General features: G+C 40.3%; 1 protein-coding gene across 4 annotated transcripts in view; it reads left to right on the forward strand.

Annotated features, from left to right (window-relative positions):
* Window positions 1–14244, forward strand: part of Zc3h12b (zinc finger CCCH-type containing 12B) — a 231871-nt gene extending 217627 nt beyond the window's left edge. For all 4 annotated transcript variants that reach the window (XM_060375016.1, XM_060375017.1, XM_060375019.1 and 1 more), the window contains 4 exons: window positions 3821–3960; window positions 6094–6328; window positions 6926–7032; window positions 8511–14244. In XM_060375016.1, the coding sequence (XP_060230999.1) occupies window positions 3821–3960; window positions 6094–6328; window positions 6926–7032; window positions 8511–9931 (1903 nt within the window). In that variant the 3' untranslated portion in view covers window positions 9932–14244. The remainder of the gene's footprint in view (window positions 1–3820; window positions 3961–6093; window positions 6329–6925; window positions 7033–8510) is intronic.
* Window positions 14245–14532: the final 288 nt, after the last annotated feature.

The following is a 14532-nucleotide window of genomic DNA, read 5'->3' on the forward strand; positions in this document are numbered from 1 at the left end:
ATCCTTAGTCATCAGGGAAATGCAAATCAAAACAACACTAAGATTTCACCTCACACCCATCAGAATGGCTAAGATCAAAAACTCAAGTGACAACACAAGCTGTAGAGGACGTGGAGAAAGAGGAACACTCCTCAATTGTTGGTGGAAATGTAACATTGTACAAACACTTTGGAAATCAATCTATGGTTTCATCAAAAAACTAGGAATAGTGCTACCTCAAGATCCAGGTATACCACTCCAAAATATATAGCCAAAATATGTTCAAGTACACAACAAGGACATTTGCTGAAACATGTTCATAGCAGCTTAATTTGTAATAGCCAGAATCTGGAAACAACCAAGATGTCCCTCAACTGAGGAATGGATACAAAAATTGTGTTACATTTACACAATGGCATACTACTCAGCAATTAAAAACAAGGAAAGCATGAAATTTGCAAGCAAATGGTAAGAATTAGAAAACATCATCTGGAGTGAGGTATTCCAGAAGCAGAAAGACACACATGGTTTATACACACTTATAAATGGATATTAGACATATAGTATAGGATAAACATACTAAAATCTGTACACCTAAATAAGGTAAGCAAGAAGGAGGACCCTGGTTGAGATGCTCAATCTTCATTCACAAAGGCAAATGGGATGGACATTGGAAAAGTGAGAAAACAGGAAATAAGACAGAGGCCTACCACAGAGGGCCTCTGAAACACTGTACCCAGCAGGCTATCAAAGCAGATGCTGAGACTCATAACCAAACTTTGGACGGAGTACAGGGAATCTTATGAAAGAAGTGGGACATGAAAGACCTGGAGGGTACAGGAGCTCCACAAGGAGAGCAACAGAACCAAAAAATTCTGGACACCGGGGGCATTTCTGAGACTGGTACTCCAACCAAGGACCATTTATGGAGATAACCTAGAACCCCTGCTCTGATGTAGCCCATGGCAGCTCAGTATCCAAGTGGGTACCCTAGTAAGGGAAACAGGGACTATCTCTGACATGAACTCAGTGGCTGGCTCTTTGACCACCTCCCCCTCGAGGGCGGGGGGGGGAGCAGCCTTGCCAGTCCACAGACGAAGACAATGCAGTCAGTGTTGATGAGACCTGATAGGCTAGGGTCAAATGGAAGGAGAGGATGTCCTCTCCTCTCAGTGGACTTGGAGAGGGGCATGGGAAGAGATGAGGGAGGGAATGCGGGATTGGGAGGAAATGAGGGAGGGTGCTACACCTGGGATACAAAGTGAATAAACTGTAATAAAAATAAAAAAAAATATTTTAAAGAATTTTAAAATAGCACCCACAAAAAGTAGATGGCAAGAGATTATAATAATCTCAACTATAGATAGATAGATAGATAGATAGATAGATAGATAGATAGATAGATAGATAGATATTTTTAAAAGCCCTGCATTGTGATCAGTTGTGGCTTTTTGTGATGGTCTCCATTTGCTCGAAAAGAAAGAATATTTGATGAGGAATGGAAGTTCCGGTTAACTGAGGGTTTAAGGATAAGATTTAAAATGTGGTAAGTAGTTACGCTGTTCTAACAAAGTGGCAGGACAATGTAAAGATTAATAGATCCTGGGGACTCCAGCCCCAACAGATACACCTACCTCACAGATCCTGAGTCTATGGCTCAGGCAACACCACAGAGAGGAGGCAGAAAGACTCTGAGAGCCAGAAGACCAGAAGTCTACTGGAAAACATTGTCTACTACAAATGGCTGCATTAACAAAACCAGAACAGTAGAAGCCATCAATTGTGGACACCTGCACTTCAAAATCCCTATCACACTTACTTTATAAATTATTTATTTATTTATTTATTTATTTATTTATTTATTATGTATAGTGCTCTGCCTGCTTGTATGCTTGCACACCAAAAGAGAACACCAGATCTCATTATAGATGTTTGTGAGCAACCATGTTGCTGCTGGGAATTGAACCCAGGACTTCTGGAAGAACAGCCAGTGCTCTTAACCTCTGAGCCATCTCTCTAGCTCCCACCCCACCCCACCCCACCCCACCCCACCCCACCCCACCCCACCCCCTGACCCCCGCAATCACACTTTTTAAGAGTTCTCTTCAATGGCTTCCTGTTTAGGCTGTTACTTTTGGGGGATGGGAGGTGGGGTTAGGGGTTGTCACATATGCCTTCCATGTCTCTCTTTCTCAATTGGGTGTCTCCAGCATGGATATCACTGAAAAAGTAGTTTCCTTGTTCTTTACAGTAAGAGGGAGTAGAAATGATGGGCTTTCACATGGTTCTGGCAACACCAAAGACCACGAACATGGCCCCCAGCTGCAGAAGGACCACTGACATCAAGATATCCTCAGGTGTCAGCACAGCCCAGAGACATCACTATGGCTTCTGGATGCAACACCAACCACAGATATCCTGAGGGCCTTGTGTGATAACATGGGCCATAGACATCAACACCAGCTTCCAGCAGTATAAGGACCAGTCATGGCCTGGGGCAGCAGGATGGATCACAGACATCAACATGGTCTCTAGCAGCATCATGGACTACAGTGGTCCTTTGAGGAGGTCCAATCCAGGAAGTGAACCATTCCTCATCTCAGGCCTCCATTATTACCCAGAAGCAGGGCAATCTGCAGCTGAGTGGTACACACAGGGGCTGAGTCTGCAACTACAAAATATCAGGGCTGTTGTATGTGGCCTGGCTGACCTTACTGGGCAGTGGCATGCTCCGCTGTTGACCTCAGGACCCTCTCACTCTTGTCTCTACCTAAGCCTGTCTCTAGTTCCACCTTTCTCCACAACGTACTTACTGCTTTGTTCTTCTGTCTTTCCCAACACTCCATCATATATTTGCTCATTTTAATGAAGGAAGGGAATGAGGAAGGGCAGGCAGCCTGGCTGGATTCTACCACCGATTTCCTGAGTTTTTAATTTTGCACATTTGCAAATAATTTTAATTTGCACATAATTTTGCACAATGTTTGTAGAAATAGATTGTTTTTCAACTTATTGCATCATGTTCTGATGATAAAAGAAATGCTTGACTTTGGAGATTTTCAACATAGAAGAGCATTTTTATTTGTCATTTTGACTGCCAGTGTCATTTTAAGCCGAATATATGTGCTTAATGGCTAGGAGTATGGCACATAGGAGAATCCTCTAACATTCGTAAGGCCATGAATTTGACATGGTGTGCATAGGCACACGTGTGTGTCTGCATGCACGAGTGTGTGCATGTGTTGAAGTTTCTCATTAACTATCTTCATGTGAACTTTATATAAATCTCTGAAAAGTACCCTTCTTTTCCAATCTGTTCTGAATACCCAAATCTTTGAGCAAAGGTGGCAAGAGAAACAGAAAGGAGGAAATGAAACTAACAGTAGTTTTCATCTCTGCTGTAGATTGTGAGTTGTTATTAAATACCCTTGGCATTGAGTGAAGTGTATAATAATACAACGATAAAACAAAAACAATACAGTTTTCTCTTTTAAACTGGATTCTTTAGCATAGAGGTAGGACTTAATAGTAGCAAGCTTGTGGAGGTCCTAAGTTTGATCATCTGCACTTGGAATATATATATTTGGCATCATCAAGAAAGAAAATGTTAGCCAGAAATCATGTTGGTACTCTTTAATCTTAGCATTTGCGATGGCCAGCCTCTAGACAGTGAGTTTCAAACCAGCCTATGCTAGGTAGTGCAACCATGTCTCAAAAAAAACATGTAAAAGGAAAAAAAAAATCTGTCATTAATCTCAGACTGAGAAAGGTGCTAGTGAAGTTTTTCTTTTTGCTGTCTATTATTAACTGTTTTGTCTCTTGTTCTCTAATGTTTCTGAAGTCATGGGAATAAAGAAGAATTCTCCTGCAGAGGAATACAACTTGCTGTGGATTGGTTTTTAGACAAAGGCCACAAAGATATCACTGTATTTGTACCAGCATGGAGAAAAGAGCAATCCCGTCCTGATGCACCAATTACAGGTATTATCTTAAATTGATTAAAAAAAAAAACTTTGCCTCAAGAGTAAAAGGTAAAAAAGATAATTTGGAGACAGGCAGATGGTCCCAGTTTAGATAACTGTTTTTTTTTTTTTTTAAGTGTGCTTAAATTGTCTTTTAGTGAGTACATTTTTAAAAAGTGATCCATATGAAACCATCCTTGCTTTGTGGTATATTAGAGTTAAATAAAAACTTCCCTTTGGGAAGCCATAAAGCACATAGTTGGAAAAATGGAACATTTTTCTTATGGAAATGGTGATGCACACCTGCAATCCCAATACTCACTAGACTGAGGCAAGAGGATGGTGACTTTGAGGCTAAGATGTGTTATATAGTGAGTACCAGGGCAGCCTGTTTGATCACAGATTTCAGACAATAGGGACTAAATATGGTTATGAATGTGACTGATTTAATTTTAAGAAACTAAAGGTTACGTGATATACATGAAATCTTTTTTGTATCATAGAAACAACTGTGGGGTTTTCAAGTTAGGGGTAACAGAGAGTAGAAAAAACACAAAAACAGTAAGAACCAATCAGTGTCTGAGGCAAAGAAGGCTTGGAGCCTAGGAGTGATCACAGCTCCACAAAAAGGTTTTCATTTTTGTTCTTTTCCCATAAGAAGAAAATAGATGATAACAATAAACGTGCAAGAACACACTTAATTGGATAAAATGAACTTTTAAATATTTCTTTATGGAAGAAGAGAGCTCACAAGAATAAAGGTGCCAAAATTTCACAAGAATTGTGCTGTGTGCCCTGTGCTGGCAGCTTAGTCACGACATTTCAAGTACACATAGGACAAGCTCTGCATAGCACCGAAGAGCATACAGATCCCAGTCTCTTAGTTACCATGTTATTCCTGACACAACTACTCAGAAAGTTCAGTGGGTAGATGGTTGAGCTCTGTGTAGAGATGTCTACATCTGCAGAGCAGGCCCAAGCCCCATTGTGAGAGCAGAGTTCAGTACTCTTCAATCCCAGTAAGCAAGTTTTCTCTCCTAAACAACTGGGTCCAAAATGAGCAGTAAGATGGCTCAGCAGGTAAAGGTACTTGCTGCCAAATCTGAGAACCTGAGTTTAATCCTTGGGAACCAAATTGTGATATGAACTAACTCCCACAAGTTGCCTTCTGACCCCTTCACATGTGTCATGATGTCAACACACACACCCATACACAGACAGACACACACACATACACACTACTTAAAAGCTATAGCTTCGTGACCCACCTGAGTTTTGTCCCTCTTTCAGGTAAAGGTCAAACACAAAATTTTCATAAGTGATGGTTTACTCTCCTGACAGACATAGCCTTTGCTAATTCTGAATTTCAATAGTCAGGAAGCCAGGCTAGTGTTGAGGATATGGATCAGTGGCTGAGAATTGCCAACCATGCTCTTGAGTCTGGGTTTCAAGTCCAGCACCACAGGAATAACAAACAATCTGATGCTCCAGACAAAGGGCAAAACAAATTCCATGAATGCTAGGGCAAACTGGTCATGGTGGTGCATGCCTTTATTCCCAGAACTTAAAGAGGCAGAGGCAGGCAGATCACTGGGAGTTCAAGGCCACCCTGGTCTATAAAGTGAACCCAGCCAGGATAGCCAAGGTGAAACAGAAAAACCCTGTCTCAAAACAAAATAAAACAAAACAAAAGAGCTAGGGTAAGCTGAATGTGTTGGCACACATCTGTTATCCCAGCACTTGGGGCATTGACATAGAAGAATCTGAGGCCCCAGCCTAGCCTTGGCTACACAGTGGCACTCTGTCTCAAACCAAAAACAAAAAACAAAAAACATGTTATATCAGGTATTAATTATTACTATTTGTGATAGGTTTTAAAAGTTAAATGTGTCTAAATGTAGAATTGTGTGGGTTTTTTTTTCCCTTTTGTTTTGTTATCTGTTTTACTGAAAGAAAAACTAAGGTGTGAAAGAAAAGATGGCAAATCTAAGGTCACAATTTTATTTGATGTTACAGCCAGAAAAGTAGCACACTTGTTCACAAAGCACAAATAAAAGATTTAGCTGGTACTAACTCTTGTTGTGGTGATATGGGGTTAAGCATTAATTTACAAAAATGATTTCTACAATGTGGCATAAACATATTTTGATAGATCAAGATATTCTACGAAAACTGGAGAAGGAAAAGATTCTCGTCTTCACACCATCCCGAAGGGTCCAAGGCAGAAGGGTGGTCTGCTATGATGACCGGTTCATAGTCAAATTGGCTTTTGATTCTGATGGCATCATTGTGTCCAATGATAACTACCGAGACCTTCAAATTGAAAAGCCAGAATGGAAGAAGTTTATAGAGGAGCGGTTGCTGATGTATTCTTTTGTGAATGATAAGTGAGTTTATTTCTAGTAAGCTCTAAACAGTTATGTACAAATTACTGATACTGATGAATTACATTTCAGTAAACATATATTGAACACTTACTGTATACCATGAATTGTGCTGGTTGCTATCAAGATAAAAGACTGAATAGAAAGCAGGACTCACTCTCTAGGGGCTCAAAGTATATGAGAGGAAAGGTAGAGTTAGGGGAGAGAGGAATAATGACAGGATGTTAAAAGTTGCTTTGTCTTTTGAAATTAATTTTACAGAATAAAGAGGGCTACTGAGTATGACATGTGAAAGGGACACTATGAATAAATCTAAGAAGGTATGGAAGTGGCTGGTGTACTGGGGAAACCAATATTCTTGTCTGTCTGACTGGAGCATATAGTCCATGAAAGAATGATGCACAGCGAAATAATCCTTTTTGTGTGATCAAATAGAAACAAAAGGAAGAAATGATGTCTTAATAGAAGACAGATGAAAGCTAGAAAACACAATTAGAATGTTATGCCTACAGTACTGGCAAGGGAGAAGGAAGGCCTAAATTCTTATAAACTGTGGTAGAGACAAAGAAACACTACTACTTTCTTTTGGCTTGCTTTCAGATTTATGCCTCCAGATGATCCTTTAGGACGCCATGGTCCAAGCCTTGAGAATTTCTTAAGAAAGCGACCTGTTGTTCCTGAGCATAAAAAGCAACCATGTCCTTATGGTGAGTACTTATGGCCTGAATTAAGGTCTGTACTAAGGAAAACATAGTGACTATTTCAGTAATTTTCCCTTATGATTTCTCTTTCAAGTGAGAAATCTTAGTATGTCTACATTCTGAGAGTGAAAATCTTTGTCTTTATGTACTCTCAGTTAGGTACACAAAGAAACAATTTAGAAACTGCATGAGGAAAAGGTAACTAGAATCAGAAGGGGGATTAATTGTCACTTGTTAACCTACCAAGTTGTCACTTAATAACATGTGCTCTAGACTCCTAAGTCCCGAGTAAGAACAAGCAGAAACTATACAGTCTATGGACGCAGAAGGGGCAATTCCAAAGAATTGACGATAAGGGGACGAATGAAATCATATGACGATTTCAACAGATCTTCTATATGAAAGAGGTTTATTAGCTGGAGGAGAAGATAGGGAGAGAAGGGAGCACAGGACATGATGGGGGAAAAGAGAGAGGGGCACCCCGAAAGAAATAAGGGAGGGGGCCAAGAGAAGGGGAGTAAGAGAGAAGGGACCAAGAGGGGCCAAGAGAGACCATGGGTTGGCTGGTACCTTTAAGGAGTAAGGTAACTTCGCCTTCCAGGTGTGTACATCTGGCAGGCAACACGTGATGACATCATAGGTTACTGGGCAACCCAGATGCAGGTTTGGTTCCAAAATCCTAATATTGACCCCAAACAAGATCATGCTTCTCAGGCAGGTGACTATACTTTCTGACAACTGATTATACCATTTGTATTCTGCCTCCAAATTTCGTTTTCATTTGTATATTTAAAATGTAGTTTTCTTAAGTATTGCGCTCTTACCAAAAATTCCTGCTACAAAGTTGGTGAGCCTAACAATGCAAATGCTGGCTATTTGGGATGTCTGAGTTTAATGACTAATCCCTAGTTGAGGGGTATTTTTGGTTTCTTGTTTTTTGTCCTTGACTCATGTTCAGATCAGAGAATTTTCATGTGTGCTGTCTCATTTCATCTTTACAATAATCCTTTAATATAGACATGGTTATGAACCTTGTTTACCAAAGAGGAAAATGAGCCTTAGAAAATAGTCACTTGTCCAGGTCACACAGCCAGCAAAGTACATAGCTGAACTTGAAACTCGGTTCTCACTGGCTTCTAAACTTGTGCTCTTTGCACTGCATCATTCTGCTCTCTGTCTGTCTAGGCTGCCTCCACATACAGATTATGCCTAAGGAAAGTTGTCCCTCACCAGAACACTAAGGCTAGTCAACAGCTCAAGTCTTAGCTCTTCCACTGCAATTTCCTCTGAAGCTTTCCACTTACTCCCTCTTCCCTCACAAGTGTGTGGTGACTCCTTGGTGTTGTCTGTCTCTCATCTTTGTGGAGGGTTAAGCCCAAACAGTATAACCCTAACCTGAGTGACCAGATTGTTAGGACAATTTCTGGCACAGAGGGTTACACCACTTTGAAGAGAAAGTCTTACTCCAAGGCATTATTTTTCAGGCAAAAAATGTACCTACGGCCACAAGTGCAAATACTATCACCCGGAGCGGGCCAACCAACCCCAGCGTTCGGTGGCTGATGAGCTCCGAATCAGTGCCAAACTGTCCACAATGAAAATAATGAGCGAAGACACCCTGGCCAAATGTGGCACAGGGATGTCTACTGCCAAAGGTGAGATAACCTCAGAGGTCAAACGTGTCGCCTCCAAGCGCCAGTCAGATCCCAGCATCCGTTCTGTAGCTGTGGAGCCTGAAGAGTGGCTATCCATTGCCCGTAAACCTGAGGCCAGTTCTGTCCCTTCACTTGTGACCGCTTTAAGTGTCCCTACAATTACTCCCTCCAAAAGCCATGCAGTGGGGGCACTCAACACCCGTTCAGCCAGCAGCCCAGTGCCAGGGTCCTCCCATTTCCCCCATCAGAAGGCCTCTTTGGAACACATGGTCAGCATGCAATACCCTCCTATCCTGGTTACCAACAGCCATGGCACCTCTGTTAACTATACTGAGCAATATCCAAAGTTTGAGAACATGGGGGACCATGACTACTATTCAATGTTAAGCGACTTCTCCAAATTGAACATCAACAGCATGCATAATCATGAGTATTACATGGCTGAAGCAAACCAGGGGGTATATGTTCGGAATCCCAGCCTCCGTCCCGACAGTCACATGAGCCATACCAGGAATGACAACTATTCCTCCTACAACAACTTGTATTTGGCTGTAGCTGATGCCCATCCCGAAGGCACTTTGAAGCTGCATCGCTCAGCATCTCATAACCATCTTCAGCCTTTTTCCCATGGTTACCATGAAGCCTTAGCGAGAGCACAAAGTTATGGTTCAGAAGATTCCAAGCAAGCACCCCACAAGCAGTCAGTCCCTCACTTAGCTGTGCATACCCAAAACCCAGCAACTGGAGCACACTCTAGCTGTCCTGGAGACTACACCATGCCTCCCAATATCCATTCTGTGGGACCCTCCCAGCCAGGCCGTGCTCTGGTGATGACTCGGATGGACAGCGTTTCTGACTCCCGCCTCTATGACAGCAATCCCATGAGGCAGAGGAGACCTCCTCTGTGCAGGGAACAGCATGCTAGCTGGGACCCTTTGCCTTGTACAGCCGACTCCTATGGATACCACTCCTATCCCTTAGGTAACAGCCTCATGCAACCATGTTATGAACCAGTCATGGTAAGGAGCATGCCGGAAAAAATGGAGCAGATTTGGAGGAATCCTTGGGTTGGAATGTGCAATGATTCCAGGGAGCATACGATACCAGAGCACCAATATCAGACGTACAAGAACCTCTGCAACATCTTCCCTTCTAACATTGTTCTTGCAGTGATGGAGAAGAATCCCCACACGGCAGATGCTCAGCAACTGGCAGCCTTGATTGTTGCCAAGCTTAGGGCTGCACGTTGACCTGGCATAGAACGTATTCCGTTACATAAATATGAATACTATTAACACATTGATACTATAATTCTAGTAAGTAACAATTTGTGTTGTGCTTTTAAAATTACAGAATATTTATATCATTTAAGTACATAGCAACAACTCTGTGAGATAGATCTCAGTAAGATCTGGTTTTATAGAGAAGGAAATGAAGCTTCAGGTTAGCAAATGACCAAGTCAAGACACACACCTAAGTTCTCTGGCCCAATGGCCCAAGCCCTTTTCCACTGGAGCGTGAAAGTAATGGAGGACAAAACCTATGAAGCCCAAGTGCAAGAAACCCCAAAGGATTTCTTTACCATTGTTTTCTTTCCATTTTTCTTCTTTAGTGATTTTAGAGACAGGGTCTCTCCTTTGTAGCCCTGACTTTCTTGAAACTTGCTTTGTTGACCAAATTGGCCTTGAACTCAGAGATCCACCTGCCTCTGCCTGCAGAGTGCTCTGATTAAAGGCATGTGACAATACACCCAGCTAGCATTTCTTGTTTTCCTTAATCACACATTCCATATTATAAAGTATGGACCATCTGTCCAATTTAGAAAGCAAATACATGAGGATCAGATTGTACTGTGAATTAACCTTTTAAGATATTATTTTTAAATAAGAGATATTTAAAACTAAAAGTAAACAGATTTTATTGCATGGCTATCTGATCATTCAATATCTTTAATCAAGTATAGGGTCACATTGAAGCTTCTAGAGACATAGTTGAACCCTCCTCTTAGCAATTCTACTGCATGCATGAATTTATATATTTGGTTTGAGATGTGTTTGTATCTCTGGTATCAACTTTTCTAGAGTGATAATGAGACGGTAAGCTCTATACGGCCTATAGTTTTCACCTGTATAGAACACAAGTACAACTTGATTTTGTCACATTTTATAGTTTCAGTTAGATTCCAAAGTCAAATCACATGCTGATATTTAAAGTTTGCTTTCTTAAGCACCAGAGTAAATCAGCTGTATTTCTCTTATGTATTTTTTACTTGACCATATTTATTAACCATCTTAGCTTTCAAGTCTCTTCATTTTAGCAAATTAGGGGTCCAACTGAAGCTTTCTGTAGCTAATAAGCTCATGTTCAACACTTAGTATATATATAATACACAAGACCTAACGAGCTGGACCAGACCAAGGGACTTACTAGCAGAATCGGCTTCCCTTACCCCAGAAGGGATGGCAGTAAGGGATAACAAAGTTGAAAGTTCTAACCAATTCAACATTACAGGACAAAGTGTAGTGGAAGAGAGTGCAAGCCACTCTCTCCTGCTGTCCACCCTTTGAGCAATAAGATCAGAAACTGGTAGAGCAGAATTTCTTTAGGAAACAAAACCAGGGTATTTTCAAGATGGCAAAAAACAGCTTCCAAAGGGGAAGTGCTCTATTATGCACTTCAAATCGATGCAAAGAGGGTGCACTGGTTGTTAGATCATTCTGAGATGCATTTTTTTAAAAAGGTATGGCTTTAGGATCAGGCAGCACCATTTGCACAATTTGAATCTTACTCTGGGTAGAATCACTTATAGCTATATGCCTCTAAGAGCGGCACTTTTTTTTTTTTTTCACAATGATGCACTAAATGGGCCCTCCTTTCTGAATCCATTGTGTATTTCAACATTTTGAACCATGACCAGCTCACAGTTTCTGAGCCTGGAACTTACTAACTTCTACAGTCCTTTTTCATGAGAGTTGAGAAGGCCTGGCCTTGGCCTTTTGTTTCTTCATGAGAAGGTATAATACTGCCTATAAATGTTTCTTACTGTGAAACGCTCTGAATGTGAGGCTGTAGTCAGGGTTGTTTCTGGTGGTTTGATAATGGCTTACATGCTGCTTTCCAGCTTTCTCTGTGAAAGTTGACGAATAGTATGTCTGAACCAACATTCACTTAGCCACAGCTTCACAATTATCTCATCCTACCCTTTAATGGTTTCATTCCCCAGTATACTGATAACCTGTAACAAACAATATTTTCTATCAAGTAGGTCCATATAAACTGACAGTTGCCACTAAAGTGCTCGCTATCTCACACAAGTACTTTGAACTTCCTGGACCTTCTAAATCTGCCCCATGACTAAAGCAGGGTATCTGACGCTCTCAGAATACTCCAATGCCTTTGTACCAATCAGTTCATCTTCTTAACAGTGACACCGCAGTGTCCTTTACCTTCCCAATTTACTGGGAAGCTCAAGACTCGTCTTGTCAGCTGCAGTTCACCTGGAGTATGTTCATGTTTAAAATTCAAAATGGTTGTAAGCTCCTCCCAGTAGCGGGAATATTTTTAAGCTAGCGTATGTATTTTTTACTTTCTACGAAAGAATTGCCAATCTCCTCTGCTAATAAAATGTGTATGAACCAAAGCAGCTAAGAGCAATGCCTCAAATAACCAGAAATGACCTTTTGTTGATACAAATTGTATCTCTTTTTCTCCTGATTGTATAGAAACAAATATACAAAACTCATCTTAAACTATGTTTAGTACTTAATTTTCACCATATTTGTGGCACTGTGTGTCACAGGAAAGTAGCCCAGGGGTCATGAGGGAGCTTTTATTTCCAAAGGGCAGTAGTAGTGGCAGTAGTAGTTTATAGACAAATACAGTTTTCAAGGCCTCTTTATTGTTAGATGCACAAATACTGTGTGTACAATCTGCAACACTGATTATCTTTTGCCTATTAAATTTACTATGTCCTTATTAATGGGATTTTTATAAAGTGTCAGTAGTAATAAAACATATGTAAGAATCTTTAATGGAGCTGTATAATTATAGATGCATAAATCTACTTTGGTTCTTACATTAGAGAATTTTTTTTTTATATTGAGATCTACATACTTCTTGACTTTTCCATTTTGTCTATAATTATAAAATAGCAAATAAAGAAGAGCATTGAGACCTCGTTAGACCCTTCAAGGGGCTAAGTGTGTGCCCTTCAGGATACTTACCTCCAAGTACACAGCAGGAGTTAAGGCACAATGTTCTGTGTGGATTTCAAGAAGCAACGGATTCTGTAAGAGGTGCTTTGTAATTTGAATTCCTTCACTGATTTTCTGACCTCACAGCAAATCTCTGCCTGTTCGGGCCTTAGACTTTGTGGATTTTCTGATTTTCGTTTTCTTGTTGTGACCTTATTATTGTTGTTGTTTTCATTTCCACCTTAAGGAGAAATGTGATTCTGGAGGGGCATGGTCAATCCAGGGCACCCTTTCTATAAGACAGCTCAAAGAAAAAGGAACCTTTCAAAGGTAACATGGAACTATTGAACTCATTTAAGGTACCAGGTATGGAAGGGAAAATGACAGATGCCTTATGAAAATGGTCTGTAAAACTTTTCTTCTAAGTAATGAAACGTATGGCATGATTTTTCTTTCCCTCTCTTACCCTCTCAACCCCTTCTAGTTTTTAAGAGACTACTTCTCTACAACCTTTTATTTCTTTTTTAATAAATAACCTTTATAAAATAAATTAATATCTATTCATCTTTGTTACAGTTTCCCTCTAATACGGAACAGTTCATTGTGAAGAGGCTCTCAGTTAACATTCTATCTGTGCTCTAAGTGTGTGGCTTTGTATAAGTGCCCTTTGGAGGGCCAACAGTTTCAATAACAGTTTGTTTTGCTCTGTAAATCAGGCTTGGATTTGCACAGGGAAAGTAATGCCAAGCTGTCCAAAGAGCCCTGCTCAGGTTTCCTCCTAACCCTTCTCATCCTCCTCCTAGTTTGCTTCTCTTCAGGTATGAAACTGAGGAGTGCATAATCTTCAACCAAAATGGCACTAGTGTTAGTTTTCATCAGAAACAAAACCAGTGTTTTGTGTTTAAAGAACTTGCTTGTCTAAAGTAGTCAATGCCTGTGTGAAGACTCAGCATATTTGATATTTATTGTATTATAGCTAGCTATACACATAGGCAGACTGACTATTTTTAGTCCTGGTTTGTGTATCATTAAGCTATAGTAATTTGTTTTATCCATTTGTGGGATTAAATGGTATTGTTTAATGGTTGTAAACTTTTTATAAAACCACTTTGGGTTTCTTGTTTGACCCAAACATAATGTAAGTCTCAATGACAAAATATACAGAGCCAACCTGAGGTGAGTGAAAATATAGCCCTTCCCCAAATTTGTCTGTCCTATATAACGCATGTGCAATGCTTTATACAATATTCCCACTAGCATGAATATACTTATGACTTCTTCATGAGCTTTATTTCACCTAAAATTGTGATGAAAATGCTGTATCATTGACAATGAATTGTTTATTGCATAAACTATTTGTCTACTAATCATTAATGGCTCTTTCTTTAAGAACATCAGCAACAAGTCATTGCACACAAGCATACACGCTCCAATTTTTTCCTGAAATATTAAACATGTCCTTTCAACTTGTATGGTAAAATAAACAATGGGACACAAATCCCCATCCTTCCCTCCTAGAGTTCACCTGAAATTTATCAGTTTTGGGTTTGCTTCTTATGGTTCTTTTCTATTGATCACACCCAAAAATCTTACAAATGCTAGGTTAGCATTTTACCACCAAAGTACAGAATCAGCCCTTACTTTTTGATGAGAGCCTT

This window comes from Meriones unguiculatus, chromosome X (genome assembly GCF_030254825.1).
Source record: "Meriones unguiculatus strain TT.TT164.6M chromosome X, Bangor_MerUng_6.1, whole genome shotgun sequence".
NCBI classification, from domain to species: domain Eukaryota; kingdom Metazoa; phylum Chordata; class Mammalia; order Rodentia; family Muridae; genus Meriones; species Meriones unguiculatus.